The following is a 12234-nucleotide window of genomic DNA, read 5'->3' as shown; positions in this document are numbered from 1 at the left end:
CTGATATGATACAAAATTAAGTGGAGCTCATAGCAGAGTTTGTCACAAATTTAGTCAACAAAAGCATTTATTCCTGGATGTGTTTTTACCTCTCAAACATTTTAAAGAAACATATGAACAGGGCTTTCACAGAGAAGACTTACAGGCCAGAGTGTCCAGTGCCATATTACCTTGGTGGTGCCCCATAATCACAGTACAGGTCAAGGCAAAAAGGCACCTTTATTTTTCTCATTGTGCCTTGCATAAAGGCAGTGACGTCACTCCATGAATGTTTGGTGAGGCACAACTTCTGTTGCCCTTCTGACCCATTTAGTCCTTCAACCTGCAATCCCTCCTGCCTCAAACAGTGAAGACAGATTGCCAAGGAAAGGTCTCCAAAAGACATCCTTCCACCCACAAAGGCTACACAGGGATGCTGACTGGTCTGATAGATCGTCACCATTCTCTGATTCCCCTTGCCCTGGGACACAAGCAAGTAATAGGGACAAGGTCACCGTAAGCTCTCTCTGAGGTGGCCAAAACAAGCTGCAGGATGGGAGCTGGGAGCACTCCTCCATGACAGCTTCAGAAGCATGGACAGGACCAACCATCACTCCCCAGGCTCCTGTGCCAGGGCCATGTAGGTGCTGCCAGCGGTGTGAGTATGGGTGATCACACAGTGCCTGCTCATGCCCAGCCTGCTCAGGACAAGGCTGGGCATTGACACTGCCACACCAGGCCCCCCTCAACCAGCCAGTTTGCCTGGGCAGGTGGCACCACCCCTGCCCCTCACACATACACCCAACCTTCCCCAAACCGTAGAGAGCAGGGAGCCCAGCCAGCCCAGCCGTGGAAGGAATGTGCCAGGCAAGGGGAGAATCCTTGATGTGCAGGTGTCTACAGCTGCTTTCCCCACCGAAAGCAGTACAGATGGAACAGATGAACAAGCTTCACCAAGAAAATAAAATCCCAAAAGCAGAGCAGCTCCAGGACCTGGTCTGCTCCTTCCCAAGTCATCCCCTTCCCACAGGGAAAGAAATAAGAGCTGGCCAGTGTGCCAGAGTGACAAAACCGTGGCAGAAGGAAGGTGCTGGAGCCCCATGTGTCTATGCTGGGATAGCTGTCACCCAAACCTACACTGGGGCACGAGGGGGGCAACTCTGCTCCAGATCTGGCAGAAAGGTAGAAGCAGGTGGGTGGACAAGAGCAAGGCAGTGTGACCAGGCAGAGATGCCTCCCTCGTGGCACGGGGTGAGCTCCCATCCCACCCACCTACCGCGCCCCTGGCACTGCTGCAACCCCCCACAGCTCCCTGCCTGGCAGCGAGAGCACTGAGGAATTTGGGGGGATTAAGAGTGCGGTAATCCTCCCTGCAGGAGCCGAGCATTAACATTCCCCCGGCCAGCGTCCACCGCTGACCTACTTCTCGCCCGGGGCCGGTGGGCCGGGGGCCCGGCGCGCAGGGCGGTCACCTGGTTTGGGCTTGGAGAAGCATCCTCCCATGGTGCCGGGCGGGACGGGCAGCGGCGCCGGGGCCGGGCAGGTCAGCGAGGCCGCGGGCACATCCTCGCATGGTACGGCTGGTTCCCGGCTCCCGCGGCGATCCCCACCTGCGTCGGGCAGAAAAGCTCCGTGAGAGCGGGCACGGCCGGAGGGCGGGGGCGGCCGGCACGGGAACCGAACCCGTGACAGCGCGGCCGCCCGTGCCGCACCGGCGGCAGCACCGCGGAGGGACGGACACGCTGTGTGTCCCGAGGGACGCGGGGACAGCCGCTGCTGGGGTCACCGTGCTGGGACACACCGCCAAATTCAGCTATGAAGTTTATAAATTCAGTCATCAAAGTTAATTACAAAAACCCCCATATCATTTATGGCCAGACTTTAATAACTTCCCAAAGCCCTGCCTTTGGGAATTAAAGCTCTAAGAGCACAGGTCGCAGCACAAATACAATGACTGAACCATAAATACATTTCAGTTGGGGTTTTTGTGTTATTATTAGGAGATTGAAAAAAAGAAGTCTATTCTATTGCACAGTCCTGCAAGTTCCCCTATGCCAGTTATGCTCATTCCTGCAGAAATGCCATTGACTTAGGAACAATTAATTATTTAGAGAAAGGGGTTTTGCTATCAGGACATTTGCATCAACCTCCTTTTTTTTCATTATTTTTTTTTTTTTTTTAATTCATAAAGTCAAGTTGTGTTTCTCTTATAAGCTTTGACTTGAGATGCTCTCAGATTTGGTACAGACTAAGAATTTAGATAAACCTTTCCAATTCCATTCCATGACTGAAAACAGCAAAGAGTCATCCAACACACTGGCAATAAAATAGTATATTTAATTTGTTTTATTCAGTCCTGAATTTAACTGATTTCCTATGGGTTTGCCGTATATTTTTCAAAAAGCCCTCTGATCTGGGCAGGAAGATAAATGCAATTTCTGGATTATATTTTGAGACAGGCAAAGTAGGTTTTTCTGTATCTTATAAAATGCCTCGAGATCTTTACAATAAGAAGAAATTAGAGAAGTGCCAGGAGAGAGATACCAAGCACCTTCTCTCCTTAGCTTAAACATCAACTCAAAATATCAGGATGTATTCCTCTGTTTTCAGCTATATCCCTCCAAAACACAACTTCCAACGCTCCTTCCATGCATAGCATCACCTCTGCTAAGCCCCAGCTGCGTTGCAGAAGCAGCTTCAGAGCCTGGATTATGATGAATAAGCCATCCAAGCTATAGAGGAACACAAGCCTGGTGCTTTGCCCATGGTGCAAAGTAGGCATGTGCTATTTGATACTCGGCAAAGAGGGATTATTAAATATAGAGGGGAGAGCTCTTCTTCCAAGAGAATCCCAGGAAAGTAGCATGACAATGTTTATACAAAGGCAAATGCAAAAAAAAGTCACCATGTCAGAAGGTGCATAAATGCAGAGGAGGATTTGGGAGCAGTGGGGGAAAACAGAGTGGGGATGTCCCATGCAGTAGCTGCTGTAGAGCCCTTTGCCAGAACGAGCAGAAAGAAAGGGAAAATGGTTTTGTACCAGGCAAACCGAGTCTTGGGTCACTGATGTGTCAGTGATGCAGGGCAACAATTTAGTGCATATAACAAAATACTGGCACTGGTACCTCAGGAGCAAACCAAGTCCCACTGACCCAGATCAGCTCTTTGCAGTGGACTTCCTGCAGCAGAAGTGGACACTGTGGGTGACCCAAGGCAGGATCATGGCCCAGGCAAGCAGTGCCCTGGCACCATGGCAGCATTCCCTTGGGATGCTGCACACACAGGGGACCACAGCAGGGAGCCCTGGACAGGTGGTGGGTTGAAGGGTAGCTCCCAAATATGCTTCCCCAGAGAATCACTCCCACTTCTCCAACCATCTCAGAGATGCTGATGTGGGACTGGTTTCTAGCTGGTCTGACTGGTTTTAACAAGGACTTGGGGGGATGTCAGAGTTCCTGAATGTCAGAATGTCACCCGTTCATCCAAGATGCCTTTGCTTTGCTTGGACCTTAAAGATGGCAATCTGCAGCCATCCCCTCAAGCCCACTTCACATCTCCTAATTTCTCCACTGATGGTCCCTCCAGTCTTTCCAAAGCCTGAGACATCTGCACCTCCCAAAGCAGGTCAGAGGGAAGTGTTTGCTATCAGAGTTCCCCAGGCAAAACCAAAATGGTTCTTGGTAGGATTTCAGCTGATGACATCAGAGGAGAAGCCACCTGGCTGCTCCCAGCCTCAGTCCCAGCATGCACATGGAGATGTCTCAGAATCACCTGAGACTCAGATGGTTGCAGAAGGGCACCAGCCTCCCCTGTCAGACCAACTCAGGGGACACAACAGGGCCATGTCACTGTTAGTGGCATCCAGAGGCATCGACCCAGAGCTGCATCCTGCAGGATTTGTGGCCAAAGCCATAAGCTCTGTTAGGAGAAGGAAATAAGCCCATAAACAAAACAAGGTAGCTGAACACAGGATCACCTCTAAAACCTTGCTAGGTCCTGAAGGGTGACAGCCTGACCTAAACAAGGTGACCATGCTCAGAATTCATCATCTGTTCCCTGAACAAAACCACACTCTGTGGCACACAGCTGAACAGGAACACCTTCAGAGAGGGCAAGAAGGAGTGGGCTACCAAAATACGAGGTAACTGTTGTGGTGCTGAGGAACATACAGGTCCCATCCCTAAAAACTCTAGTGTGATTGAGGAACCGGCCCCTCCACCAGGCTGTCTGCAGAACTCCATCATCCACAGAGAGCACTGCCCCAGCACACAACCAGGGACACCAGCCTGGTCCCCAACAGGAAAAACTGGGAAAGTTATCTAACAGGAGAAACATGGGAAACAGTCTAGTGCTACTGACCATGAGCACTTCCCCTGCAAGGCAGCAAAATATGCAAAATATGGCAACATCAAGCTTCAGAGCAAGTCAGGGGTATCAGAGCAGACAGCCCACCCGGCTCAGCCCAGTGTCCACTGCCCAAGCGTGGCCAACAGCACCCATCTGCCACAAGCAGGCAGGAGCAGGCAGGCAGGCAGGGACACTCCAGCCCACACTCCCCGCTGGGCTCAGAGTAGAATTCAGAGCCTGCACCACTTCTGAGCAGTGCAGTGCTGGCAGAGCTATTATTAGCACTGTGCTTCTGCTCTCTGCAGTGCCCCAGGCTCCTGTTTTAATCCAGTGCTCTGCTGTGACTCCAAAATCCTTTCCAAGACCTAATGTGGCAACTATATAACTATATAGGCGTATTAGTACACCATAGGTAGAAAAAATGTTTTTCCCCTGAGCATCAGTTTGTGTTTATTGCCCTGGTATAATTTCCTTACCTGGCACCCAGGTCCCTCCCATCCAGCTGCAGCATCTGTCAGCATCTGTCCTGCTGCTGTGAGTGATCCTGCATTGCCTGCCTAGAAATCTGGCAGAGATATGAGCACCAGGCCATGCCCTGTGACACGGACATTTCCCAGAGATGTCAGTCCCAGCTCGCTCCAGCTGGAGGCCTCTGTGGAGCACTGAGCAGAGACACACTTGTGCCACGATGCCCGAGTCCCTCAGCCATGATTGCTCTGCTGTGTGAGGGGGGCCTGTGCACATGGACACCAGCTGCACCCGTGCCCTCTCCAGGCTCCTCCAGACCCTCTCACTGAGCTTCTGGCTGCACACTCACCTTTTTGTGGACATCACCCTGACTCCCATTTCCTTGCCACACCAGCCCTGGGTGCCACCAGAGGAAGAAGAGGTGAGAGGATTGCTTCCCATTCCCTTCCCACTTGCCCAGCACAAGTCACCTCACCTGGTCCCCTGGACACATAGAGGGGGTTTCTCCACCTCTCAAGGCAGCTTTGTCCCCTCCCCATCCCTCTGTCCCCTCCTCTCAAGCCCTGGACCCAAGTTTCCTCTCCTCAGCAATGTGGGACCTCCCAGTGTCATCAAGAAGACGACTGATGTGATCTCCTGGCACCAGGGGCTAGCAGGGGCTGCCACAGAAGGCAGGGGCTTGGTGACAACTCACCACATGCTCTCAGAGAAGGGACCCTGCCCTGGGGCTGAAGCATGGAGGAGACAAAGATGCTAGAGCAGCTGCCAGCTCCTGAGGATCCTGGATTTGGCTGCCAGCATAAGAAACATCTCTGTCCCTGGGTCTTACAGTCCCAGATCCTGCAGGCTTTGCACAGCCCTGGTCCTCCCACAGCTGCATCTCCTCCACTGCCCTGTCCTCCTCTTGGGACGGACCCAAGCCAGCCCTAGGTCTGCTGGGACACAGTTCAGGTTCCCAAAGCTCAGGAACATGCCTATCATTCCAAGGAAACTAGACAACAATGGGTGCTCCCATCCTGCCATCACCCACATCCAACCTCTGTTCTCCCAGGGAGCTCGGGATCCGGTGCTCAGCCAGCCTTCCTCCTCCCTTGATGTCCAGGCACTACTGCTTGGACTGGCTGCCTCCCACAGCTGGAAATGCCTGAATGATCTCTGCCATGAGTCCAGCAAGCAGACTCCAAGGACTTTTGTCCTCACATAGGTGAGCTCTCTGCTTGCTTTGCAGTGCTCTGCAGCAGGATCTGGAGGAAAGCTGGGGGCAAGCTGGCAGAGCATCTAGAAGACCTTTGAGGAGATTTCTGAAGAGCCACTAGAATTCAGTGAACAAGAGGGACATCTGGGACCTGCTCTGTTCCCAAGGAGATGACTTCTGTCTCTTCACTGACATCACCAGTCTGCAGGAGAGGGGCTACAGGTCCATGGAAAGCCAAGGTCCACACAAGTGAGGATGAGGAAGGTCTCTCATCAGACACACACCAGGATATCAAAGCAGAGGTCAGTAAGAGGTATCTCCCAAAGACATTCTGTCAGGCTGAGGAGGAGAGCTTCCCCAAGGTCAAGGGAGAACAACTCAGTACTGGAGAACTAAAGAAAACCACAAGGGAAAGCAGGCACTGTGAGCCCTGGGGTGGCTGTTTCTCAAAGGGAGTGGGATCAAAGGGCCAATCAAAGAGACATTACACCTCTCAGCAGCTTTCAGTGCAGGGAGCATTAACATGGCAGTTGTGGTCATGACTAGGCTGGTATTCATCTCACATCAGCATAGCACCTCTTGCTCTGCACCTTCTGCCCATGACCATGGGAGAATTCAGGCTGGAAGAGGTCTCTAGTGGCCATCTGACCCAATTCCAGCTGTGAGCAGGGTGACACACTAGCCTGGACTGAACCATAATTCTGCCTTAAGCTTTGGAGAATGGACCCAACACGAGTCATGACAGGACCCACTAACATCTGGAGGTCCTAAAAAGGGTATAAGACCTTTTTAGATGGGTATCAGTGGGAAAGATTCAATGGTATACAAGGAACAAGAAAATCCATTCCTGGCATCTGGAGACCACCACAGACCATCCACACATTTGCCAGATGCAGCACCCATTAAAAATGGGAACAAAAGGAGATGTTGAAAGATTTCACTCCCTCAACACTTTGGAGCACTAATGGTCTCCTGATGGGACTGGAAATTAATTTTTACTCCCAAGATACCCCACTTCTGGAGTATTTTGTGATGCTGAGCCCCCCTGAGGTGCCTCCAGTAGAGGAAGGAAAGGGGTTAGGCAGCTGTGCTGTGCCCTGGAGCGATGACAGCTGCACAGGTCAGGCACAGGGGTTGCTCACATGCTCAGGTAACAGCTCATTGCCAGTTTGGGATCAGGAAAGGTCTCCCTTGGAGTTTGGCACAAGTGCCAGGGAGCTTTGGCCTTCCTCTATAGCTCTAAACATTGCCCTTTGCCAGGCTCCTCAGGCTGTTTCTGGCCAGGGATTGCCTGCTGTGGCAGGGCCAGGAGTCCAGCTGTGTGTGTGATCTCTCCACCTCTCTTCCCCATGGCAGCTTTGTTTTCCTAGCTTTCAGTCACTTTTAGCATAGGTCTTCTAAGGCAATGTCCAACAGCTCTGCACTGAACAGGAGCTGCTGGTTTTTAACTGCTCCTGCATACAAAAAAAATTTCTTTTTACTGAATCTGGGCTCTGTTGTCTGCAAACATTTGCTTATTTCTGCCCTGAGAACTTTGTCCTTCAGGAGCTTTATCAGTTCTCACAGACAATTTTTGGACTCAGAACGATGTTACAGCTAATTGAAGAGCTCAGCACTTTCTTGTTGAGACATCCTTCATGGATGTCTCTAAAGGGCCCAGGTCAAGTAATTTCTTTTCTGCTCTGTTTAAGGACTGAGCTCAACATGTGGAAAACTTGCTTGTCTGCTCTGCAGAGTGAAGGGTACCGTGTGCCCGTTCCAGCCATTCACATCCAGCTCTGCCAGCTGGTTCCACATCCCCCAAGCAGGAACACAAGAGGAGGGGGCAGCTGGAGTCTCAGAGCATCTGGTGTTACCATCCCTGCTTGCAGGGAAGAGCTGGCTCTGACTCTGGTCCCTGCTGTGGGAAAAAACAAGCCCTGATCCCAAACCACACTCTGTCCACTTCAGTGCTGCCAATTCTCCATACATGCAAAATATTGTCTTTAACACAAGGCCAGCAGGAGCCGTGAAGCAGTCCCAGCAGCAGACCTGTTTTGGTCACACCCTACAAGCAAAGGGCAGCACAGATCCCACCACAGCCTCTCCAGCCTATCCCACAAAGCATTGTCTGTCCCATGTCCTCTGGTCCCTGGACACAAGGACCCTGGTCCACCTGGTCCTGACCATCAGCAGGACCCAGAGCATTCTTTCCTATCTACCTCCTCACCACACACAATGGCACCCAACAGGGACCCCATCCCTCAGCCCCACCTCCCCTCTGTGGCTCCATCCCAGGCCCACACACCCACCCTGAGCCACCACACACCCGGCACATCACCAGCCCCCTCACACCAGACTCAAGTCATGGTGTGTTCTTACAAGAACTGCCCATTTCTCTCACTTTTCTGGGGATTTGCTCTAGTTTGACTCCCACAGTGTTCAGTCAGAACTAAGCCACCACCCCACCGGGTCCCTCCATACCTGTGCCAGTATTAGAAAGACTTTGGAGTGATGACTCCCATCCCCCTGTCCTTGAGTACACCCAGACTGTCCTTCCCCATCATATCCTGAAGGCCCATTCTTGTTTCACATTAGTGCCACCATGCACAGTCTCAGGCTCACTCCTCCTCCATCTGTGTTCAGTGGTGCAACTCCAGCCACCAGTGATGCTTTCCACCTCCAACTCCTCAGCCAGTTTCAGCTGCTTTGTGGGCAGAGGACATTAATAAAAATATATAACATGGATCCCAAGAGTCCTGCAGTTCACCAAGCAGTACATCTGCCTCTGCTCCAGCATCCTCCTGGCCCTAGTGATCCCGCCAGGGACCAGGCTTCAGCCCAAAGGTGCACCAGCACTCTCCCACAGCTCACCTCCTTCCCTTCCCAAAATCAGCCAGTCTCCGCTGGTATGGCAGAGTTCCAGTCCATCTGCACAAAGCCTGTCAGAGCAGGAGCCAGCACCGACCCCACAGTGAACACACCACATTCCTCATGGTGCACAGTGCAGGTGAAACAGTATTTGGGCTCCAGCTCTTGTCCGAGCACAGCCACACTACCGGTGTTCCACAGCCCACAGGCACCTTCCTGCCATCCTCACCATCCCACAGAGATCTGCTCCCCAAAAAACCACAGCAGCCACCGGCACAAAGTCCTTCTGACACCCTGAGTTGCCTGCAGCTCCCCTCTCTGCTCACCCTGGGGTCCATCCTCCACCTGCTGCAACACCCTGGGTGCCACAGCCCATGATCTCAATGAGGAGCCCCCATGTTTCCCAGCAAGGTCTGGCTCAGCAAAATCAAACTGCCCTGTCTCCAGGGCAAGCCAGACTCTGCTGCCAAAACAAGCAGCTCTCTCCACAGGACACAGGACTCTGAACACAGCCCAGCATGGCTGGAGCACTGGGGAGCCCAAGGCTCTACCCCCAGCCCGTGGACCATGCTGTGCACTCTGTGTTATCAACACCACCTGCAGAAACCCTGCTCTGACCCCAGGGAGGGGCACAGGGCTTGCCTGCCAAGAGAAAGGCAGACAGTGGGAAGAGAATCAAGTCACACAGAAGACAGCATGACAGGGGATGATGTTTTTAGGGGCAGGGAGAGCTTGTATTTTTAAAATAATATGAGGATGAAAACAGATGGTCTCCATCCTGAAGTTACCATTTTTGTCAGGAATGATGCTACAAAGGATGAAAAGAGAGTCCCACAACCCCTAGCTGTGGTTCCCAGACTGGCAGATCAGCCTTCCAGAATGGGATGCCCAACTGGGGGACCACTCCTGTGTTCATATCACTGCTTCTTGTCCCTCCACCTCGAAGATGCTGCACACAGGACATGGTAACACTGTGCAGATATGCAATGCACTGCTGCCCACCCTCTGCCCATGGAGCAGATGAGCCAAAATCAAAGGGGCTGGCACATAGGAACCCCATTTTCTTGTCTCCCTGGTACCCCAACCTCTCCTCTCTAGCTTTTCACCCCATTCTTCCCTCTTGATAGCTCTCCAGCTAGCTTCCCCTTCCCTCTGGCCAACTCTCCCATTTTCACTTTCCTGCCATTTCCATACCCATCCCAGTCCTGCTGCTTGGCTTCTGCTTCAGGGTCCCCCAGCTGCTGATTCACAGTAACTCCGACATCCCCAGAGCAGCACTGGACCCCTCCTTCACATCCTGCTCTGTCCTCCCCCCTGTTTGCCCAGCCCCTCCGTAGAGCCCTCCTGCCAAAGCTTTGTCTCTCCAGCCACTTCCTGGTGGGGTCCAAGATTTGCCTTACACCCACCTGGAGAAAGCGGCTTTGCCAGGTGATTTCCTTTCAGATGGCCTCAAGAAACAGAAGCAGAAGTCACGCTGCAAAAGGGCGAGACCAGCCCGGGGCCCAGCGATGGGCAGCACGGGCAGGGAGGGACGTGGGCAGGAGTGACTGCCCCGAGCTCTTCCCCTTGTCACCAGGAGTTTGTGACTGCAGCAGCACACGGAGCTGCAAAGCTGCCGTTTCATGCACCCCGGGAACGCCGTGTCAGAGCACAGTCAAGGCAGGATTGTGTTCCTGGCTGCTGCTTCAGCAATTTACTGGCGCCAGGTTAAAGGCTCATTCGGCAGCACTATCATTGCCACCCTTCCGCACTCCTCTGTGAGCTAGACTGGAAATCATTAATCATGGGATTTGGTTCAGATCGTAAAGATCTGCCAATAAAAATCATAAATGTTGGAAATTCTCCACGGATGAAGAGTGATTGATGCAAAAATCAAATCATTTCACAACACGAGAGACCTTTAATTCTCATTTGCTCCACCACAGGCAGCCGAGCCCCTGCTGTGCTGCCACTGCCAGGTCCCCATTGCACAAAAGCAATCTGCGTTCCTCAGGAGCTGGAGCAGGGCAGAAGGAGTTTATCCCGGCAATGTTTTCCTAACAGCTACAGTATAACACCACAGTCCAGCTCCATTCATCACACTCAGATGTTCCCTCTCAAAGGAGACCACACAGTTAATGGAACCATAGAATGTCATGAGTTGGAAGAAACACACAAGGATCATGGAATGGCTTGGGTTAAAAGGGACCTTAAAGCTCATCTCCTTCCACACCCCTTTGCACAGGCAGGGACACCTTCCACTATCCCAGCTTGCTCCAAGCCCTGTCCAGCCTGGCCTTAGACAGTGCCAGGGATGGAGCAGCCACAGCTTCTCTGGGCAACCTCTGCCATTGCCTCACCATCCTCACAGTGGAGAATTTCTTCCTAATATTTAACCTTACCTACCTTTCTTCAGCTTAAAGACATTCACCCCTGTCCAGGCAAGATCATGGTCCCCCCTGGTCAGGAGGAAGCAAACTTGGAGAACAAGCTGGCGGGAGGACATGACACAGGGACCTAAACCCCGTTCAGGACAAACGCAGCTTTTCTCCGCGACCCATTTTTATGCCGCTTTGATTTCTTGGGCATTCGCTGCATCTCAGAAGAGATGCGGAGACATGCGGCGCTCTCTCACCGCCCGCCCCCTGCTCCGACCCCGGCCCTGCCGGCAGCTCCGGCTGTAGAGGAGCCCCCGGGCCGGCGCCGCGCCCCGGCAATGCCGATCCCCGCGGTGTCCCCGCTCCTGCGGGCAGCGGCGGCCGCACCGACCGCTGCCCCCGACCGAGGTGCGGTGCGGTCCCGGACAGCGGCCCTGCACCGGGAGCTCCCCTCGCCTCGCATCTCCCCGGGACGCGTCCCCGCCGCCCCCCGCGCTTACCTGGGCAGCAGCGGCGGTGCCAGCGCGGCGGGAGGAGCGCGGCCGGTCCGGGGCGGGGCAGGAGCGGGGCCCGCCCCCGCCGCGGGTGCGGAGCGGGAGGTGCCGCCGATCCTGCCCGCTCTCGGCACACGCGTGGGGGGAAGTGCCCGCCGATCCTGCCCGCTCTCGGCACACGCGTGGGGGGAAGTGCCCGCCGATCCTGCCCGCTCTCGGCACACGCGTGGGGGAGCTCCCGCCGTTCCTGCCCGCTCTCGGCACACGCGTGGCGGACGGTCCCTGCTGACCCTGCCCGCTCTCGGCACACGCGTGGGGGAGCTCCCGCCGTTCCTGCCCGCTCTCGGCACACGCGTGGCGGACGGTCCCTGCTGACCCTGCCCGCTCTCGGCACACGCGTGGGGGAGCTCCCGCCGTTCCTGCCCGCTCTCGGCACACGCGTGGCGGGCGGTCCCCGCTGCCCCCGGGCAGTTGGTTCTGCTTGGTCCCACGGGGCTGCCACTGCCGGCGCTATTCCTGCCCACCTGAAATACCCCGGCCCGGC

The 12234-nt window shown here is 54.0% G+C and overlaps 1 protein-coding gene across 3 annotated transcripts in view; it reads right to left on the bottom strand.

The window, feature by feature from the left end:
• The window catches only part of AIFM3 (apoptosis inducing factor mitochondria associated 3), a 64980-nt gene extending 53216 nt beyond the window's left edge, over window positions 1-11764 (bottom strand). For all 3 annotated transcript variants that reach the window (XM_054288507.1, XM_054288508.1, XM_054288506.1), the window contains exons 1-2: window positions 11697-11764; window positions 1452-1589 (exon numbers count right to left, since the gene is read on the bottom strand). In XM_054288507.1, the coding sequence (XP_054144482.1) occupies window positions 1452-1482 (31 nt within the window). In that variant the 5' untranslated portion in view covers window positions 1483-1589; window positions 11697-11764. The remainder of the gene's footprint in view (window positions 1-1451; window positions 1590-11696) is intronic.
• Window positions 11765-12234: the final 470 nt, after the last annotated feature.

The sequence above is a fragment of the Melozone crissalis genome, unplaced genomic scaffold (assembly GCF_028551555.1).
Source record: "Melozone crissalis strain CALT ecotype California unplaced genomic scaffold, PUWL_Pcris_2 ptg000063l_1, whole genome shotgun sequence".
NCBI lineage: Eukaryota > Metazoa > Chordata > Aves > Passeriformes > Passerellidae > Melozone > Melozone crissalis.
This window is presented reverse-complemented; position numbering and strand designations above follow the sequence as displayed.